At 47.5% G+C, this 20,847-nt stretch overlaps 1 protein-coding gene across 1 annotated transcript; it reads left to right on the top strand.

Moving 5' to 3' along the window:
• Positions 1-3,403: 3,403 nt before the first annotated feature.
• Positions 3,404-18,243, top strand: LOC147105826 (SE-cephalotoxin-like). Its single transcript, XM_086010597.1, has 4 exons — positions 3,404-4,388; positions 5,268-5,324; positions 13,876-14,537; positions 15,487-18,243. The coding sequence occupies exons 3-4, from the start codon at positions 14,048-14,050 to the stop codon at positions 17,883-17,885; spliced, it is 2,889 nt and encodes a 962-aa protein (XP_085866723.1). The 5' UTR covers positions 3,404-4,388; positions 5,268-5,324; positions 13,876-14,047; the 3' UTR covers positions 17,886-18,243.
• The last annotated feature ends 2,604 nt before the right edge of the window (positions 18,244-20,847 follow it).

Genomic DNA, 20,847 nt, shown 5'->3' with positions numbered 1-20,847 from the left:
GGCTAAGGGTGCATGGATGTCAGTGTCAAGTGGGATGTGGAGGAAGAGATTGCTGAAGCTGAGTGCTGGTGAGGAAAGGCAATGGGATTCAGATTGAGGGTGATGGAAAAATCATACTTACTTTTCCAGTGCGGAGAAGGTCATGAAATCTCTTGCGGCACTGTATCCAGGTTCTGCGGGTGACTCCGAAGGAGTTGACCTCCTCAGCCACCTGCATCCACACTGTCTTGGTCTGCTTGGGAGGCCTCTTCCTCCCTGATAAAGGGAAGAGCACCTCCCTGTTGGCTGCAGCCCCATCTACTAATGCCTGCAGGGCCACCACGTCAAAACGAGGAGCTGATCTGGGTCTCCCGCTACTCATCTTTCCTGCAGGTCTCTCACACTCCACAGGCAAGAAGCTTGGCAGTCTGCAGAAGAAGCAAGGCTTGCTGTAGACCTTAAATGCAGCAGCAATGATGACGACATCGGAGGCGACTTTCAGTCAGGAGAAACTCATTTGCCAAGGGTTCCCACACGTTGGAAATCAATTGGACAATTAAGTTAAAATTGCATCAATCTCCCACATCCATTTAGAATTGTGTGGATAACACGAAATTCAGATAACACAATGCCATCCCGCACCTGAGTTAAAATCCAGCCCAATGAGTCTACAACAGACCCAAAGGTTCTCTACCCACAGGGGTCAGGAGGCCCTCCGGAAAGAATGATGTGGGACCACATCACCGAGGTCATCACTGCCAGCAGTGTCGCCCCCAGGACCTGGCTCCAGTGCCCAAAGAAGCTTCATGACCTCAGACCAGTAGTCAAGGTCAGTGAATGCATCTTCAAAAGCCATCTCCTACCAACTACATCACTAGCCTCACAGACTTCTCACTGCACGACTCCCCTCCCCCCCCATTACTCACCTACCAACAATCTGTACCAATCACGAGGCACGCCTCCCATTCTTAGCTGCACCTCACCCCCTTGGATGAGACGGTGCTGGCCATTCTTGGCAGGGGCATTTGTTGAGTTTAACTGCAGAATGGCTCAAATCGTCCAGAAATTTGTGGAGAATCAGAGCTCGTGGCAGATCTTTCCTTTGCCACAAATTCCTGGATTTTTTTACAAACTAGTAATGGCGAGCGCTGTGAACTACCAGTAATTTCTGGGCCAATATGTGGTGTGATAATGAGCAGGCAAGTCCCAAGTTTGATTGCAGGTTCGTGCTGAGCCAGTTGATCTCGGCTAGGAACATTACAATCGGCATCATATCTCTGAGCTAGGGAGCAGAGTAATCAGCCAGAATTTCAGACCCACTATCCGTGTGTGTGTGCGTAAATGGGCATTGGGTGAGGCCAGTAAGGCACAAAAGTGGTGTCTGCCATAGTTAAATAGCTTGTTGATACCGTCCTATCTCACTAGCAGAGACTGGGCACTTCATTCTGAGGGCTGCTGGAACTAGTTGAATTCTATGTGCCAGAGGTGTTTCTCAAAGATTGCCATTCTCTCTGTATCTCTGAGATTCCTCTTTGTGGGAATGATTGAAGTTATAAGGTGAATTGTGATCCAAAACTTCAATCAGTCAGGACAGTACCACAGGTTTCTGTGTCCCTGGGCTATGGAGGGAAAAAGCAGCTGTGGTACTGATCACTAAATAGGGACTGACGTAATAAAACTCACTACGCACTTGGTTTGAGCATAAAGCAAGGCTTTAATCAACTTGTTTCAGAACATGGAAGTCTAGTTGTATTTCACTAGCTCCTTGTCTTACAAAATGTCCCTGGATAGCTGGGGCCCACGCCCGAGTATTTATACTCCTTGGACGGCGCCACCAGCTGGCTGTCCAGCATTATTTCATAAGTAGTTTCTTGATGATGAGATTTATAACAGGGAACAAAACTGCTTTTTTCTTTTGAAAAATGGGTGAATTGCCAGCTTATTATGGAAAGCAGCATAACTCCTTTGCAGCTTTGGAATCTCAGCTTGGAAATACTCAATTCTTGAGAAAGAAAGAAATCACAATGCACTTGTAGTAATGATCCTTTAATCCTTCTTACACTGAACTGGTGTGAATGTTGCAAAGTTCATTAATCCAGTTTTGGACCGCAGCGTTGGATGTGCTAGTAACTCTGTCATGGAGAAACGTAAGCAAGGGCCAGAAATTGCTGGGATATCCTGTCATTAGAATGACGCATTAACTGCGCTCACCATTATTAATTCATAAAATATCCAGGAATGTATCAAATAAACGAGAAAAGGTTCACATTATCCATAAATTGCTCCGCTCCACCATTTGCCTCCCCGAAGCCGATTAAAGTCCCTGCTCTCCGTGACGCTCCCCCTTGAAATTAATGGTGTTTGTGAAATTGCTGGATTTATGACGTTATTACGAATTATTCCCGCCGCAGCCATTTAGGGCTGGTAATTAATGATCTAAAGGACCCCGGTAACGATGTAATCTATGGTCCTGACATGACACTTAACCTTGGAGGCCCAGAAAGGGACGTATACAACTGTAGATTCTCACTCGAACAGGTGGTGAATTGTACCGAGAGGTTTCTTAATCTTTGTATCTGTCTTGGCAGTTTTTTTGTGGCAGTTTTGCCATTCACACTCCTGTTACTTTTGGAAGGCAAAAATTTTCAGCTCTATCGGTGCTCAGTAAAGGGTCACTCATTCAAATGCATAGCTGAGTAATTTGATACATGACTTGATAAGTGTAGCATACTTGGGAGGAAAAAGGCGACTTTGGACCTATGAATCCCAATGTTCTCGACCACTTTGTGTCATTTCTGGGTCTGTTGTAGACTAATTGATAGAGATTGATTGCTATGATTAGTGAATCAATTATCATTGCATCATGTGACTACCAGGATGGTAGAACTAGATGGAGCTTTTTTTAAATCTATGAAAGCAGTGTAATTAGTACCCACAGTGTGTTCCATTGTTCCTGATCACGATGGCCGGGGACGCTGGCTCTATACTTCATGGGTCAAGAATTTTGCCCACCTACCCTGTCATTCACTCATTAACTTCTCAAGGACCAATACAACAATAGCCAAACACAACTGGGTTACAATGTTCTCCTCTTCTGCTTGTTCTTCCTTTTTTCCTTTTCCTTTATCTTCCTTTTTGCTCTATATCTTAATCTACTCCTCCTTTCCCTCTTTCTGTCTATATTTTGTTTTACTCTGATTCACCCTATTTATTCTCTGTATTTCGATCTGTTTCTTTAACCTTTTCTTTCATTGGCCTGGGAGATGTCGTTGGCCATGCCATTTACGAGGTCCCACATGTGACAAATTTGCGGTGCAAACATAGTGCGGTGGCAGTGGTGAGCATAATAGTCCAATTAATGTAGCTTGTCTCCAAACCCGCCATTGTAGCAATTTATGGCCCCACATTTTTGGAGTGGCATATCTGATGGAATATCTTAATTCGATATGTCTAAACTTGAATCTGCAGAATACACTGCAGAAGATTATCAAAAGTGTTATTCTAAGAATCCAATGAAAATAACATATCCCAGCAATTATATAAAGTGAATTGCAAGAACGGCTCCTGTGAATGATATTTTGTGAGGAGCTATTCACTTCTGTCGCTGCTGCGGTGTGACTTCATTAGCTCACTAATGCCAGGTCTGTCCTTGATTACAATATGTAACTGTTGAATGCTGCACAATTGCTTGTTCCTGAACCCTAACCAGCCTTGACAAATCAAAAAAAAAGCCTTTTTTTACTGTTTTGTTACTAATGCTAATTAATCCATTTTTGGAATGAGTGTCCTCCGAAGCACTAAACATGCATGAATAATCCATTCGTGCCTCTCAAGAAATGCTCCTCCTTTTACTCACTTCTAATGTTTTACTAAAATTAGCAATGAAGAGTTTAAACCTACAGGAAACTGTTTGGTGTCCAGCACCAACGGGACCGGGATGGTGCCGGTTGATTAAAAAATTCCGGATAAGGAAGAAGGGACATGGAGTGACAATGGCCCAAGGTACGAGAGCCCCGGAACACAGCCAGAAGTGCTGGAGCCCCGGAACACAGCCAGAAGTGCTGGAGCCCCGGAACACAGCCAGAAGTGCTGGAGCCCCGGAACACAGCCAGAAGTGCTGGAGTCCCGTAACACAGCCAGAAGTGCTGGAGTCCCGTAACACAGCCAGAAGTGCTGGAGCCCCGGAACACAGCCAGAAGTGCTGGAGCCCCAGAACATAGCCAGAAGTGCTGGAGCCCCGGAACACAGCCAGAAGTGCTGGAGTCCCGTAGCACAGGTACAGGGAACCCGGTTACACAACCAGAGGTGCAGGAGCCATGGTTACATGGCAAAAGGTACAAGATCCCTGGTTACACAGCCACAATTATACAGTATACGGAAGCCTCAAAACCTACTCCTGAATTTTGCCGGTAATTAGAGAATTCCGGATAATTAGGTGCTGTTTAAACAAGAGTTTCCTGTATATAACTGACTCTTGATCCCTATCTCTGTAACCTCCTCCAGCCCTACAACCCTCTTAGGTATCTGCGCTCTTCCAGTTCTGACCTCTTGCGCATTCCAGATTTTAATCACTCCACTATTGGCGGACGTGCCTTCAGCTGCCTAGACCCTAAGCTCTGGAATTTCCCCCCTAAACCTCTCTGTGTCTCTACCTCTCTCTCCTTTTAAGAGACTTTTGGTCACCTGTCCTAATATCTCCTTATGTGACTCGGTGTAAAATTTTGTTAACGCTCCTATGGAGTACATTGGCACGTTCTACTACATTAAATGCAAGTTGTTGTTGTTGTTGTTGCATGTATGGATCCAGGGCTGGACGAGATCCAGCTGATCGCTGAAGCCCCCCAAATGGTGAATTGCTGACAGTCATTCACTGGAGGAATGGACTCGATTGAGATACTGGAGAGCTCTCTGCTCCCGTGGAACCATGCATCAGCATCAGGCACCACTTTCAGGACAGGAAGGTGGAAAATTGGGGGGAAAACATCCAACCTGTGCCTTCTCCCGGTAATTTTCTGTAGTCCATTCAACTAGAGCAAGTATTTCTCCACCTCTTCCTCACATCCTCATTTTGTCGAGTGTAAAAATTGTCAGGTTTCCCACCACGTCTACCAGTACCCACTTGCTTCAGTCTTTCATCCTTCTGTTTTTCCACAACAACTTGTATTTATATAGCGCCTTTAACGTAGTAAAACGACCCAAGGCGCTTCACAGGAGTATTATAAGACAAAAAAAAACAAGCATGGTTTAGTTATTTGGGAAGTTGTTGAGTCTCCACTTTTTTCTTTCAGCACCCAACTTGTCAGTCATGATGATGGTGGCAGCCACAGACCCATCTCCAAGGATTGGTATGCATGTGTTTGTGTTTTCCTTTTGGTTTTCTTATAAATTAAAAATGCCAAATAAAACTGAGTTTTAAAATGGAACATCAAAATATAAACATGAAAACAATACATTACTCAGCTAACATGCATCCTATGACATGGTTGATCTATCTTGTTTTTGTAAATATAAAAGTATATATAAATTGCACCATAGGGTCTCTCTTCAATCCGCTTCATTTGAAATAAACATTATGGCCTAGAAATTCGATCGGCTCTGAAAACGGGCGCGGGGATCACGCTGCGATAGCAACCCGCGCCCTTTCGGAGGACTGCAGGCAGCATGTGAAATTTGAGCTGCCTGCTAATTAATATGATAGCAGGCTGAATGCACTGCTATGTGGGTGAACGCTCAGCAGGGGGCCCAAGTTCGTGCAAGGCTAACTTCAATTAAAGCTAGCCTGCACTACTTAAAGGCAGTCTGCACTTCTTAAAGGGGAGATGTTTTCTGCCTGCAACAGGTGGTGGGAGTGATTATGAAGGCTGCTATAAGGAAAACAAGATTGAATAATCGCTCAACAAGCCAGAGAAAGGGCTCCGAGATTTTCAGATGCAGCACTGGAGGCATTGGCCCTGGAGGTCAACTCCAGCAGAGCGGTCCTCTTCCCACAGGTGTGAGGAGGCCTTCCAGGAAACCGATGAGAGTGCAGTAGGAGCAGATAACCAATGTGGTCAATGACAGCAGTATAGCCGCGAGGGCCTGGACTCAGTGCAGGAAGAAGTTTACTGACCTCACACGTGTGGTCAAGGTAAGTAAATTCATCTTCAAATGCCATATCCCATCCTCTACACCACTAGCCACATGCACTGCTCAGTGCAACACACCCCCATCACTCACCTACCAACAATCTCAACCAAGCACGATTCATACCTCGCATTCGTAGCTTCACCTCACCTCACTAATGTAAGACTCACACCCACATCTCACAGCTTGAACACACTGTCAGCTATTCAACCATGACAGGCACATCACCCAAACACATTACACCACACTTGCTGACACAACTCACTTTGTCTTCCAGGAAAAGGTGCCACATCACCGCAGACAGCAGAGCTTAACCAGCAGGGGACAGGCTCACCTGCATCATCTCACCCCCTTAGAGGAGACGGTGCTGACCATTCTTGGTAGGGGCATGGCTGAGCCCGTGGCCAGTGGCGGGGCTGAAGGAATTCAAGATGCCGGTCCGATATCCTCATATGTTATCCTCCTTCTCGCATCCTACTTCCTCTCATCCCACAATCTCTTCTGATTTACAATCTGCACATGGTCTAAGCATGCAGCTATTGCTTCCCCCCCTCCCCTCACCACAACCCTACCCTTGTATCTTTTCTCATTTCAGACACCCAAGTATTGCAGCCTGCCCAGCCAGTGGTCGAAGAACAAGAGGGAGAGGAGAGTCCAGAAGCAGAAGAAGAAATATCGTCACTCGCTTACACACTCCCAGCTACCAGCTCAGATATGACACTCCACGTACTTTAGAGGATAGGTTAGACGTGGGATCTGCACATAGTGAGACACCGGGCACGAGGGGCCTGCAGCCAGGGCAGTGGGAAAGGGTAGCTCAGGTGCCAGCTCCCCGGAGGGCGAGGTCGCACATGTGTTCTGCGGCACAGGATTCAGATGAAGACCTTGATGGAGCGGCCTACAGAAGAACACTGATGGGCAGGCACAATGAAATGCTGAGTGCAATGTCAAGGAGCATGGAGGAGTCCAGCTCCAGCCTTGCACAGGGTTTTGGACAGAGCTTGGAGCCCATCCTTTCCAGTGTAGAAGGGCTGGGCAGATCCATTAACGCACTTGTGGAGCCAACCATGATGCAGCGCCTGATGGCCAATGTCTCAGCTTCCATTGCAGCACAAGCACAAACCACCCCACATCTGAGTGCTGCAATGGAAACTCAGACTGAAGTCATGCAAGCACAGACTGCTGCCATCATGGCTGGGTTTAGCAGTGTGGAAAGGAACTTGCAGTGTGTCCAGCAGTCTGTACTCCAGCAGATTACTAGGATTGCTGAGGCGTTGCCCCGGGGGGAGTGGCAGTGGCTCCGTGGAGACCGACCCTGCTGTCCTCTCTCAGGATGACAACATTCGTCCTCCCACCACTGCCACTCTGCCAGTGCCCTTGCTGTTGCCTGTCAGCCAGCCAGCCGAGACTGCTGCTGCCCATATCAAGGTGGTGCAGTCCGAAGCCGGGCCTACTAGGCCCAAAGCTCCTCAAGGTCGTCCTGCAAGGCCATCTGCAGTTACCCTACTGAAAATCAGCAGCCTTCCGCCAACCATGTTGCAGCCACTGGGGTAGTACTGCGTAGGGGCACTAGGATAGGAAAGGGCACATGGAAGACAGTCACTAAGGGGAATGCATAAGGGTGATTAGTTACATTTTTGATATAATATTGAATGCATATATGCATAATGTTTGATTGGAAAGTTTGCTTTGTGGTGGATTTTATTTCAGCATTGTGGCCAAGATGATGTTGTGATGGTCAGTAACAGAGGGAAGGGAAGGTGTGGGACTAATGTTGAATGGGGTTGCGTTCAATTGAAACATAGCTGGATGATTCAATCCCGGATATCCCGGCCAGAAAGGGGCTGTCTGGGCTGCCTCCTCCCTTCCGCTTCCTCCTTCTTCTCCTCCTCATGCTCCTGAGCTGATGGCTGTATCCCGGGTGGTAATGGCTGTGCCCTCATGATGGCCAGGTTGTGGAGGATACAGCAGACCACCACGAACCGGGACACACACTCCGGTGACTACTGTAGGGCTCCTCCAGAGCAGTCCAGGCAGCAGAAGCATTGTTTAAGGACGCCAAATGTCTGCTCTATGATGTTTCATGTGGCAGCCTAGCTCTTGTTGTAAGCATGCTGCCCATGTGTGGTTGGGTTGCGAAGCTGAGTCATGAGCCAGGTGGTCAAGGGATAGCCCTTGTCGCCCAGTAGCCACCCTCTGGTTTGTTCTGGTGGCTCAAAGACTGAGGGAACAGAGGACTGGCACAGAATAAAAACATCATGACTGTACCAGGATACTGGGCACTCACCATCATGATGTGCTGGTCACCAACTGTACATTCAGCAAGTGGTACCCTTTGCGGTGATGGTATATACGATGCCCACAAAACCCTGCACCATGGGGAAGTCTGCAATTCTGGCGAAGTCACGTGCACACTCCGTCTGAAGACAATGATGTCCCCTCTCCTGGCATATTGAACTTCTGTCACCTCTGTTATGGAGCAGTAGATGGTGAAATAGGAGATATTGGGGCAGATTTTGCGGTGGGTATGATGGCATACTCTGAGAATACCCCGTCATACCGCCTTTGAAATTGACTGCAAGTTCGGGATTTCGAACTTGCGATCTGTCAAGGTACGCCTGTACTGGGACTCAGAGACTGAGCAAGGAGCATTGGGTGAAACAGAACTCACAAGTGAGGAGAAGTAAGTGGAGGTGACGGGTCAGGAAGAATAAAGATCTGCCCAAGTTGAGGCCACACCATTTGCCAACAGCCTGGGAAGAGCGTGATATCCAATCGGCTCTGCCCTCAGATGGGAGTTAATGCATGATATCCAATCGGCTCTGCCCTCAGTTGGGAGTTAATGCGAGAGCAAAAGGCTTTTGGCACTTTGGCCTAGAAATTCAGTATCGCCACGTTTGGGGCGCTACAGCCGGGCGTTCGCTAAATTTAGCGCCCGGCGCAACTTAGCGCCACCTTCACCGAAATTGAGTTGCTTTGCCCCAAGAGGTCGCTGCTGCGCTAAAGCAGGCGGTGCATGACTATCATAAGGCACTAAGTCGGCGAGCCGAGGCGCTACCACCGAGGGTGGGCGCAGCGCAGGTGCGGCGAGTTATCAATTGCAGGTAGACACGCTGGTGCCGGTCACCTCTTAAAGGGGGAGGGTCGATTTGGTTTGCAGCCACGCCCTGCACACTGGAGCCCTGGTTCTAGGCCTGGACAGACCTGCTTCGACAACGCTAAGGCTAGGGAGCGAGCGCAGCGCTTCAGTGAGGGTGCCCTGAAGGTTCTGGTTGGTGCAGTGGAGCACAGGCGACCTATCCTCTTCCCTGACAGTGGCAGGAGGCTGCTGCCCAGCGAATATAGAAAAGCTTGGAGGGAGGTGGCACACAGAGTGACCTCCAGCAGCATGGTCCCCAGGACACCAACGCAATGTAGAAAGAAGTTCAATGACCTCACTCAGGTTGTCAGAGTGAGTACCCTTTCCAGTATCCTCTTCATCCCTGCATGTGCACCTCACTTTATGGCCAAAGGGTCCTGAAACCCCAATGCCCAGCCCTCATCCAACACCTATGAGACTCTCAAGAAAATCACATGCACAATCACCACTTTACACACTGTCAGGGCTATTCGACCATGGGAGGCAGTGCAGGCAAGATTAGGGCTTGACACTGTCAGGGCTATTCGACCATGGGAGGCAGTGCAGGCAAGATCAGGGCTTGACACTGTCAGGGCTATTTGACCATGGGAGGCAGTGCAGGCAAGATCAGGGCTTGACACAGTCAGGGCTATTCGACCATGGGAGGCAGTGCAGGCAAGATCAGGGCTTGACACTGTACTCAGAGCCCGTCCTTTCTCTTGCAGGGCAAGCTGGCCCACAATAGGAGGCAGCAGCGACGGACCGGGGGAGGCCGTGCTGAACTTAAAGACCTCAGTGATCTGGAGCAGCAAGTGGTATGGATTATGGCAGGCGGCTGATTGGCCCCGTCGCCACTGGAGATGCCGACCCCGTTCTGGACAGCAATGGTAAGGCCATCACCTTTTTGACCTCTCTTTCCACTTGTGCCTCACACCAGCATCCTTTGCCACTCTCGAACCAATGCAGTGCATTGCAGCACTCATGCCTCCCTCACTGCCGCCCTGTCCTCACGCTAAAGCAACTCTTGTGCCTCCCTGCTTTCAGATGCTGATTCGCCAGGTGAGGAGGCGGGCCCTCAAGCTGGCACTGTGAGTGAATCGGAAGGCGGGAGGAGGAAGAGGAAGCCGGACCATCAGTGCCACCCTCAGCCGAGGCAGCCCATGGCCATGATGGGGACACGTCTTCCCTGGAGGGGAGCAGGGGGGAAGGGTCTGAGGAGGGTGAAGCTCCAGGGCCCAGCGGGCTGCAGCAACGCAGGAGGGGTGGGGAAGCTCGGCGGCCTTCTCCCCGGAGGGTGAGTGCGGCCTCCAGTCCTGCTACAGTGAGCGCAGAGGAGGTGCGGCTCCTTGGTGAAATGGGCGCCCAGGCTGAGCGCAGGCACATTGAGCTCATGGCTGCAGTGGCAAGGATGCCTGACTGCATAGAGTCACTGGCAAGGAGTGTACAGGAATTCGGGGCAGCACAGGCCAGGAGTCAGCAGGACATCGCTGCATCACATGCGGCTTCCAGCCAAGTGCTTAGTCGTGCCATGCAGTCACTGGCTGGTCTGATGCAGACACAAATCAGGGCCACACGAGCACTAACTGCTGCCACCCTCGCTGGATTGGCCAGGAATTGCCGGGGCCCTTGCCGCGCTGCAGCAGCCCACCAGTCTGTGCTTCAGCAGATTGCTGCGCATGCTTCAGTGCTGCCCCGTGCGAGTGCCAGTGTCTCGTCCGACCAGGGAGTGCCTGTGCTCTGTCAGGTTGGCAGCATTCCTGCTGCCAACACTGTCACTCCTCCACTGCAGCTGCCACCACCCATAGGACAGACTGCTGCCGCCCAAGCAGAGTTGGAGCAGTCAGCAGCCGGGCCCTCCAGGCCCAGAGCTGGTCCAGGCCATCCCCCAAGAGCATCTGCCGACTTACTCTCTGACCCTCAGCAGCCTTCCCCCAGCCTTGCTGCAGCCACTGGGGTCCCATTGCGGAGGAGCTGAAGGGCGGGAAGGGGCCAATCTTGTAAGTGAGGCAGATCACCCTTGCAGGCCGAAAAGTAGGAGGTGTGGCAAAATGTTGTGTTTATTTTTCTGAAGGCCGAGGATGTTGTTTTTGTTTTTTATGAAGGCCGAGGATCATGGTAATTTTTGTTCATTGTCTCCAGGTTGTGAGAGCCAGTTATGTGTCTGACTGTTTTTTGGGGGGTTTCTCTGTATTTGTTTGTCATGCGGGAAGGGCCCAGAGTTTGTTAAATAAAAAATTGTCTTTATTCAGATTGTGCATGTTTGCACTTTGAACTATTTGTTGCCTTGACCGCCTCAGGGTTTGCGGAGCGGCTCCATTCATGTTCTTTCAATGGCACAAGCCATTCCCTGAGAGGGGGCCTAGAACCGACTTGCAATAAGCCGCCGACGGATGGCCCTTGCACTTTGTGCTTCCCTCCCGTCTTGGTGCTCCTCCTCCTCCTCCTCCTCCTCTGGTGGTGCTCCAATGTCTGCTGGCAGTGGCTGAGTCCTGAGGATAGCCAGGTTGTGCAGCATGCAGCACACTACAACGAAATGGGAGACTCGCTCAGGCGAGTACTGTAGGGCTCCCCCGGAATGGTCCAGACAGTGGAACCGTTGCTTCAGCACGCCGATCGTGTGCACAATGATGTTCCTGGTCGCTTGATGGCTGTCAGTGTATCGTTCTTCAGCAGGGGTGGTGGGCGCACAGAGCGGGGTCATCAGCCAGGTGCACAGAGGATAGCCCTTGTCCCCGAGAAACCAGCCTCCTGGGTGAGCCGGGGCTTCGAAAATGTCTGCCACTGAAGTCTGGCGCAGGATGAAGGCGTCATGGCTGCTGCCTGGAAAGCGGGCATTGACAGCTAGTATGAGCTGCCTGTGGTCACACACCAACTGCACGTTCAGCGAATGGTACCCCTTCCGGTTGCGGTAATCCTCGGCATTCTCTAGAGGCACCCGCAAAGCCACATGCGTGCAGTCAATGGCGCCCTGGACCATGGGGAAGCCCGCTATTCTTGCAAATCCCATGGCATGCTCTTGCTGCTTGTCCAGGGTCATGGGGAAGGAAATGTACTGACGTCTCCTTCTGAAGAGGGTATTTGTGACCTGGCGGATGCAGCAATGCACCACGAACTGGGAGACATTGGCAATGTCCCCAGTAGCGGATTGGAAGGAGCCGGTGGCATAGAAGTTGAGAGCCACTGTCACCTTCACTGCCACCGACAAAGACGTCCTGCTCCTCAGCTGAGGCTGCAGATCTCTCTGAAGAAGGTGGCAGATCTCAGTGACCACCTCCCTTCTGAATCGAAGCCTCCGAATGCACTGCTCCTCAGACATGTTGAGGTAGGAGAAGTGCTGGCGGTATACCCTGGGAGGGTAAGGCCTCCTGTGCCAACGCCTGTTGGCCCTTCTCCATCTGGCCATGATTGGCACTCTCTCTTGGCGTCTCTGAGCCCTTTCAATGCAATGCAGAAACCCAACGTTTCCACCCATTGCAGCCCCCATTATATGTGGCCACTCAAGGCTATGGCACTGAAAAATAAATCCAACTGCAAAGCTCTGGCCTGAAGCCAGAAGTACCTGTGCGAGCGCTGAGTCAAAGCAGAAAGCTCTCTCCCTTTGTCTCTCTCTCACACAGAAGGAGTGGTTCAAAATGGCTACCACAAACAATGCAGGAAGAGTCCCCTTTAAATAGCGCCCCCCGCGCCCCACAGCAACTGGGAACCGTTCCATTCAACCAGTCGCTGTGAGCACCAGGCGGAAAGAAGGGGGGTGCCACTGAAGTTCCGGTTCGGGGCGCACCAAGGGCGTTGCACCATGAAATGACGTCAGGATCTGCGTGTGCAGCTGAGCGGGCATTGCGGTTTTGCGCCGCCGCTAAATCTTCACTCAAGTTCGCGAGAGGCGCAGATCATGCCGCGCCCAGGCACTAGCCGCTTCGCGCCCCACTTATCACCCTCTTAAGTTGCCTAGCGGCTGGCGCTACCAACTGAATTTCTAGGCCTTTGCGTCCACCATCAGCAGCCTGCAATCACTGTCAGAGAATGTGCACCTCTGGCATCACTGTGATCCTGCGGGAGTGATTTACTCAAATATGAAGTGTTATAGACCACGTTGCATCTTCACAGCCATCTGCAGTGAGGGAGCGAGCACAAAGCAGAGTTTTCTCACGAAACCCATGATTGCTGCTACTGAGACTCTGGGCACCCAATTACAAGAGTCTGTCACTGCTGCATTTACTAGGCTGTGATTGGTTGAAGAGAGCAGTGATGTCAGGCTTCAGCCACATTGCAGGCAAACTATTGCCTGCTCTTGTGGGGCTGGCAGGGGAAGCCCCTCTGAAGGAGACCACATGAGTTCTCCCTCCAGCAAGGACCATCAAAAGACCGAGGATGGGTCAGGGGATAGCCGAGGATGGGTCCGAGAGCTGGCAGGTGCTGGCAGCCATTGGTATCGAAGAACAGAACCCAGTCCTAGTACACTGGTGTAATAATTCCATTTCCTGCACAACTATTCTTGTGGTGTCGGAATAAAGTTACCAGCTTAGTAGCAGGTTCAAAATTCCAGAATTGAAATGACATTGCTTTACCCAATATGTAACATAACATAAGTTAGAAACTACATTTTTATTATGTTATGATTAAACTATCATTTTGAATCCTGTTACTTCTTTCAGATATCCAAATCAAGGTAGAAGCGGAACTAGAGCTCTCAGAGCAAAAGTTGGAAGAGGCAAATCAAGATATCACAGCAGATTTAGAGAAACTGAAAGAAACTTTGGATATTGTAGATTCAGTCGTCAAACTGAATATTGCAGATTCCATCAATCAACTAAGCAGTCAAAGACAATGGTAAAGATTGCCTCTGCTTTAGGGAAGGCCTTTAAACTACTTAACGCTGCTTCTGCTATAGCCGGTTTTATACTTTCTTTCTTTCTACCAAGTGAGTTGGATATGATCACTGAGCTAATTAACAAGAGATTTGATGAGGTTAATAGGAAATTGGATGGCCTGTCCAACAAACTTGATCTGATGGAAACTAGTGTTAAAGCTTCAATAGCATTCAACACATTTCTCTCAACCTACATTGAGTGGGAGTATGCCATTAGGAATGGTGCAGAGAAACTGAGAGTTGTCAGGAAGGAAATGGGACAAACACGAGACAGAAAATCACTGCTGAAAATGGCTTTAGAATATATAACGTACTACAATGACAATCAGCTGGAGGGGAGGATGCTCAACTTGTATCGCATCACAGTTACGGCGAACAACCCAACCAACCGAAACCTGTTTGACCTCTTCAATGAGGAACACTCCTGTGACATCACCCGATTATCAGGTACACAGTGTCACTCCTGTTTTGTTTTTATATGTCAAATGTACAGAAGTTCAGTATTTTCTGCTTGGATATGATGATTTATCTCTCCAGTTTTTTTTCTCCAATCACTTTTCCTGAGGTTGGAGACAGACCTCCTAGTGATCTTTATGCAAACTCTGGCCACTGACTACTGGTAGGCATTAAGGATAGAGTGACTGAGCACTTGACTAAATATGAGCTGATCACAGAGAGCCAGCATGGCTTTGTTCAAAGTAAGTCATGTCTGAGATACTAAGTTAGGAGGGACAGTAAGCAGTGCAAATGGGAGCAGGAAGTTGTGAACTGTGGCAGATGGAGTTTAATGTGGGCAATTGGAGGTCATCCACTTTGGGCCTAAGAAAGAAAGATCAGAATATGTTCTAAATGGTGAGAAGTGAGTAACTGTGGAGGAGCGGAGAGATTTAGAGGTCCCTGTACAGAAATCACTAAAAACTAGTGCACAGGTACACAAAATAATCTCAAAGGCTAATGGACAGAACATTTAAAGCGAGGACAGGTACAAAAAGGTTCATGGAACGTTGGCCTTTATCTCAAGGGGCTGGATTACAAAGGGGACAAAGTGATGCTTCAGTTGTACAGAGCCTTGGTCAGACCCCACCCGGAGCACTGCGTTCAGTTCTGGGCACCGCACCTCAGGAGGGATATATGGGTCTTGGAGGGCGTGCAGCACAGATTCACCAGAATGATACTGGGGCTTAGAGGGTTAAATTATGAGGACAGTTTACATAAACGTGACTTGATTCTCCTTGATTATAAGAACATTGAGGGGTGATCTAATGTGTGTGTTAGAGAGAGTCAGAGATAGAAAACACACACAGAGGGAATGAGAGTCTCTTTACGTTAAGGATTAAGATATCTATTTTTTCCTAATTTTTGTTTCCTTTGATCACATTAATCTCATCTTTTCTAGGTTTAATGATCATCCTTAAAGGCCTGATGACAAGTGCCGCCCAACAGACCCTGACTTACTATTACTTCAAGGGTGAGGAAGCTCGCGCCAAGAGCTCCTTTGAAACAATAAAAATGTATCTCTTCCAAATGCGGCAAGAGTTCCAAAAACGTGTCTATTCCTGCAAGCAAAACACAATCGGGAATGCAAAGAAAGAAGTGGACAATATACTGGAGAAGAACACTCGCCTCTTGCCTGAGGTCTTGGTACAGTTTATATCAAAGAGACTGACAAACCTGTATCCCTGGTATGCCTGGGGAGTTGCTGACTTTAAGAAGATTGGATCGCCAACTTGTAAGCCACATCAGCATATAAAAAAAGGTGCCCACTACTTCACTAAGGAGAAGAATGGTGAGCAGAAGACAAACATTCTGGTAACATGGCAGGACATTAATGATCGTCTGAGCTGTACTGATATTAAGCGTGTCAGAACACTAGTCCCCTATCAGCGCTGTGATAAGTGTAATAATGATCATGTCTCTGCTTCGCAGAATATCCTGACTGAGAAAAAGTGTCCACGCACTTTAAACCTACAATGTATTAAACCCACTTTTCACGCCTACGTAGTGACGAACTGGGACTGGATTGCAGTTGATGCTGAGGCACGGAAGGATAAGTGTCGTGAACCGCAGGTCTGTAATGGACATGGTAATTGTCACTCTGTCCCTGATACAAACCAGTTCATGTGTATCTGTCATCCGATGTATGACGGTGAGACATGTGAGAAAGAAATTGTTTCCAACAATGAGATTTCAAAGTACTTGGCTGCACTGCGAGCAGAATTCATGGCTGTTAATGGGGTTCCTACTGTAGTGGACATTTACTTTGAGTTACAGAATGGATTGAAAACTAGTTTGAAGAGTATAAAAGATGCTATAGCACACACACAGGCCTTGGTTAAACACTCAGAGATACTGTACAAGGCCAGCTATATTGCTCAGCTTTTCATTGGCTTAAGCCATGGTCAGAAGAGTCTTGCTACATTTGGACAGGTAATGGGAAAATTCTTGAGGGTTAATCCTGAGAATTATATTCTTTACAGACTGAGAGGAATTTTACCTGGTAAAGGGATAGCAGACTTAAAAGGAGAGGATTTTTTTAACACCTTCAAGAAATACTATGTCTCTAACTATAACAATGCATGTACTCAAACATATTCCACTGCAGTAAGCAATTTGAAAAAAAATCTGGTTTATCTTGATGAGGCTGTTGGTGAAGCATTGTTAATGTGGAAACTATGGAAGATTGAAAAAGGAGATAGGTCTGTAATTGCGAATCTAGAGACCTTCGTTCGGGATTTCAGTACTCGGCAGCGCACCTATCATAACTATTGGAGCGAGACAAGTTGTCCGTCTCTAACGGTTCCAGGTTTAATTCAGAACTTCTGTACTGACACGCTCAGTTATGAAAATATGAAAGTCCAGCTCAGCTGCTCCGATCACAAGGTCCCATCTCCCAGTTCAGTGCAGTGTGTCAGGAGGAATGGTAAGCTTGTGTGGAGCGCGACTCCAAGCTGCAATTACCAATGGGCTGGGTGGGGAAGCTGGAGTGCCTGTTCTGTTACCTGTGGTAATGGTAAACAGTATCGTACACGTGGGTGTATTGGCCACGAAACACACCTCTGTGGCTCAGAGTACAGGGAGGAAAAGGTCTGCAACAACAGGAAGTGTTGTTTGTCAAGGGATGGAAATTATCAATGTTCAAATGGAAGATGTATCCGTGAGTCACAGTTGTGTGATGGGAATAATGACTGTGGGAATGGAGAGGATGAGTCCAGAGCAAAGTGTCCTAAAATGATCCGATCTGGTGACACCATAGCTCTCAAAGGCTCATGCACACAAAACCACTGGCTGAGTTGCCAGTGCTCCTTTTGTACAGTTTTTTATAAGTGCCTAGTTCGTCCTTGTCCAGGATATGAAATTCATTCAAACGAGTGGTATAGCTGTAGAGATGAAATATTTCACATAAAATCAGTGAGACACGGTGAGAATTCTCCTATTCATCATGGTGATGAGATTGGCATACATTCCCGTGTGATGGATGACTGGGTAAGTTGTCCACACTCTGGACAATTGTGTGCCACGCGTCCTTGCCCAGGTAAACTCCACGGACCCAATTTCCATGGCTGCACTTGGGAAAGATTTTACATCTTCTCAGCTGCGAGAATGGGTGGGTGCAGTTCATGTAGAGGAAAACCTCTTGTGCACGGGGATGATGTATACATACAGTCCACTGTTGACAGCAGCTATTGGCTTAGCGATGACGGGGGATCAATTCGGACAAGACGCTGTCCCGGCCGCTCTATTAATCAACACACAGGATGTCGCTGCGAGAGATGGAAGATCCACAAACAATATTAAGAGTTGTTTTCCTCCTTTTGGAGCCACGTTCTGTTAAATCACACACTGACCAAATGTTCATTTAGGCAGTTTCTGTCGAAGTGAAATAATTTCCTTTTCTCATGTACACTTTGATAGTTACTGCACCATTCAGAAACTTAAGAAACCTATAAAAGCACGTAACAAGAAAAGGCAATTTGACACATCAAACTTTTTTTTCTATAGTACACATACAGACTGCTCTGTCAGGGACTCTGTTCTTCCTTCATGATGATTATAAATGTGATTTTCTTGTTCTGTGATTGTATATAATGAATTTGAAATTGATCCAAACATTTTTATTGGGTGGTTAATAATAATTACTTTGCCCAGAACAACTTTAGACACACAATCACTATTGGTGCTGGATATTGACAATAATTACTGGTTTAGTTATTTGCTCAGGGCTCCTTACACTGCAAGCGGCGACTGTGGCTGGTGAATCTTTAATTAAAGGGTTAGTGGTCTAGATTTTCCAATGGCCATTGTTTAAACACCGGCATTAAACCATTTAAAGGAAAGGGGTTAATGCTGGTGTTAAATAACACCAATTGAGAAATGAAGGCTCGTGTATGTAGTAAAGAATCTTGCACCATGTTTATACACGGAGGAGGGAATACGGAATATTGCCATGATGACGATAAATTATAAAATGCAAGAAATAAGAACATAAGAACATAAGAAATAGGAGCAGGAGTAGGCCAATCGGCCCCTCGAGCCTGCTCCACCATTCAATAAGATCATGGCTGATCTGATCCTAACCTCAAATCTTCTATCACTCTGCATCTACCCGAACCCATGTGATCTCCCGAGAGGCGAAAAACCAGATAAAGACCCAATGGCCAATTTGGGAGAAAAAAATCTGGGAAATTCCTCTCCGACCCATCTAGGCGATCGAAATTCTTCCAGGAGATCACTCTGTCCCTATATTTTCTACAGTACTTACCTTCTGTAAAGGCGATCTCCACCCCAGCCAGGAACAGGAATAAAACCATCTCCTGAAATCTAACACAGAATTAGAACACAGTAGGAGCAGAACAAGGCTACACGGCCCCTGGGCCCACTCCACTACCCACAGGGCCATGACCATTCCGAACCTAGACTCATGTCCAATTTCCTGTCCGCTCCCCGTAACCCTTAATTCCCTTTACTTCTAGGAAACTATCTATTTCTGTTTTAAATTTATTTAATGATGTAGCTTCCACAGCTTTCTGGGGCAGCAAATTCCACAAACCTACCACCCTCTGAGTGAAGAAGTTTCTCCTCATCTCAGTTTTGAATGAGCAGCCCCTTATTTTAAGATTATGCCCCCTAGTTCTAGTTTCACCCATCATTGGGAACATCCTCACCGCATCCACCCGATCAAGCCCCTTCACAATCTTATATGTTTCAATAAGATCGCCTCTCATTCTTCTGAACTCCAATGAGTAGAGTCCCAATCTACTCAACCTCTCCTCATATGACCACCCCCTCATCCCCGGGATTAACCGAGTGAACCTTCTTTGTACTGACTCGAGAGCAAGTATGTCTTTTCTTAAGTATGGACACCAAAACTGTATGCAGTATTCCAGGTGCGGTCTCACCAATACCTTGTACAACTGCAGCAATACCTCCCTCTTTTTATATTCCATCCCCCTAGCAATAAAAGCCAACATTCCATTGGCCTTCTTAATCACTTGCTGCACCTGCATACTAACTTTTTGAGTTTCGTGCACCAGGACCCCCAGATCCCTTTGTACTACAGTACTTTCCAGTTTCTTGCCATTAAGATAATAACTTGCTCTATGATTTTTCCTGCCAAAGTGCATAACCTCACACTTTCCAGTATTGTATTCCATCTGCCAAATCTCTGCCCACTTACTTAGCCTGTCTATGTCCCTTTGCAGGTTTTTTATGTCCTCCTCACTCACTACTTTCCGTCCCATCTTTGTATCATCTGCAAACTTTGATATGTTACACTCGGTCCCCTCCTCCAAATCGTTAATATAGATTGTAAAGAGTTGGGGACCCAGCACTGACCCCTGCGGAACACCACTAGTTACTGGTTGCCAATCTGAGAACGAACCATTTATCCCAACTCTCTGCTTTCTGTTAGAGAGCCAATCCTCCACCCACGCCAGAATATTACCCCCAATCCCATGATTTTTTATCTTGAGCAATAATCTTTTGTGTGGCACCTTGTCAAATGCCTTTTGGAAGTCTAAATACACTACGTCCACTGGTTCCCCTTTATCCATCCTGTATGTTACTTCCTCAAAAAACTTAAGCAAATTTGTCAAACATGACTTCCCCTTCATGAAACCATGCTGAGTTTGTCCTATTAAATTATGTTTATCCAAATGTCCCGTTACTGTCTCCTTAATAATGGACTCTAACATTTTACCAACCACAGATGTTAGGCTAACAGGTCTATAGTTTCCAGCCTTCTGCCTACTACCCTTTTTAAATAAGGGTGTTACATTAGCAGTTTTCCAATCTGCCGGGACATTTGCTGAGTCCAGTGAGTTTTGGAAAATTATTACCAATGCATCCACAATCCCTACCGCTACTTCCCTCAAGACCCTAGGATGCAAGCCATCAGGTCCAGGGGATTTATCCGCCTTGAGTCCCATTATTTTACCAAGTACCACTTCCTTAGTGATTTTAATCGTATTTAGTTCCTCCCCCCCTAGAGCCCCCTGTTTGTCCAGTGTTGGGATATTCTTAGTGTCCTCTACTGTAAAGACTGATACAAAATAATTGTTCAGTGTTTTTGCCATCTCCATGTTTCCCACCATTAATTTCCCGGTCTCATCCTCTAAGGGACCAACATTTACTTTAGCCACCCTTTTTCTTTTGATATAACTATAGAAACTTTTACTGTCTGTTTTTATATTTTTTGCTAATTTACTTTCATAATCTATCTTCCCTTTCTTAATCAATCTTTTAGTTATTTTTTGCTGTC

This window comes from Somniosus microcephalus, chromosome 17, assembly GCF_052327205.1.
Source record: "Somniosus microcephalus isolate GS21.2 chromosome 17, FLI_Smic_1.0, whole genome shotgun sequence".
Classification (NCBI taxonomy): Eukaryota; Metazoa; Chordata; class Chondrichthyes; order Squaliformes; family Somniosidae; genus Somniosus; species Somniosus microcephalus.
This window is presented reverse-complemented; position numbering and strand designations above follow the sequence as displayed.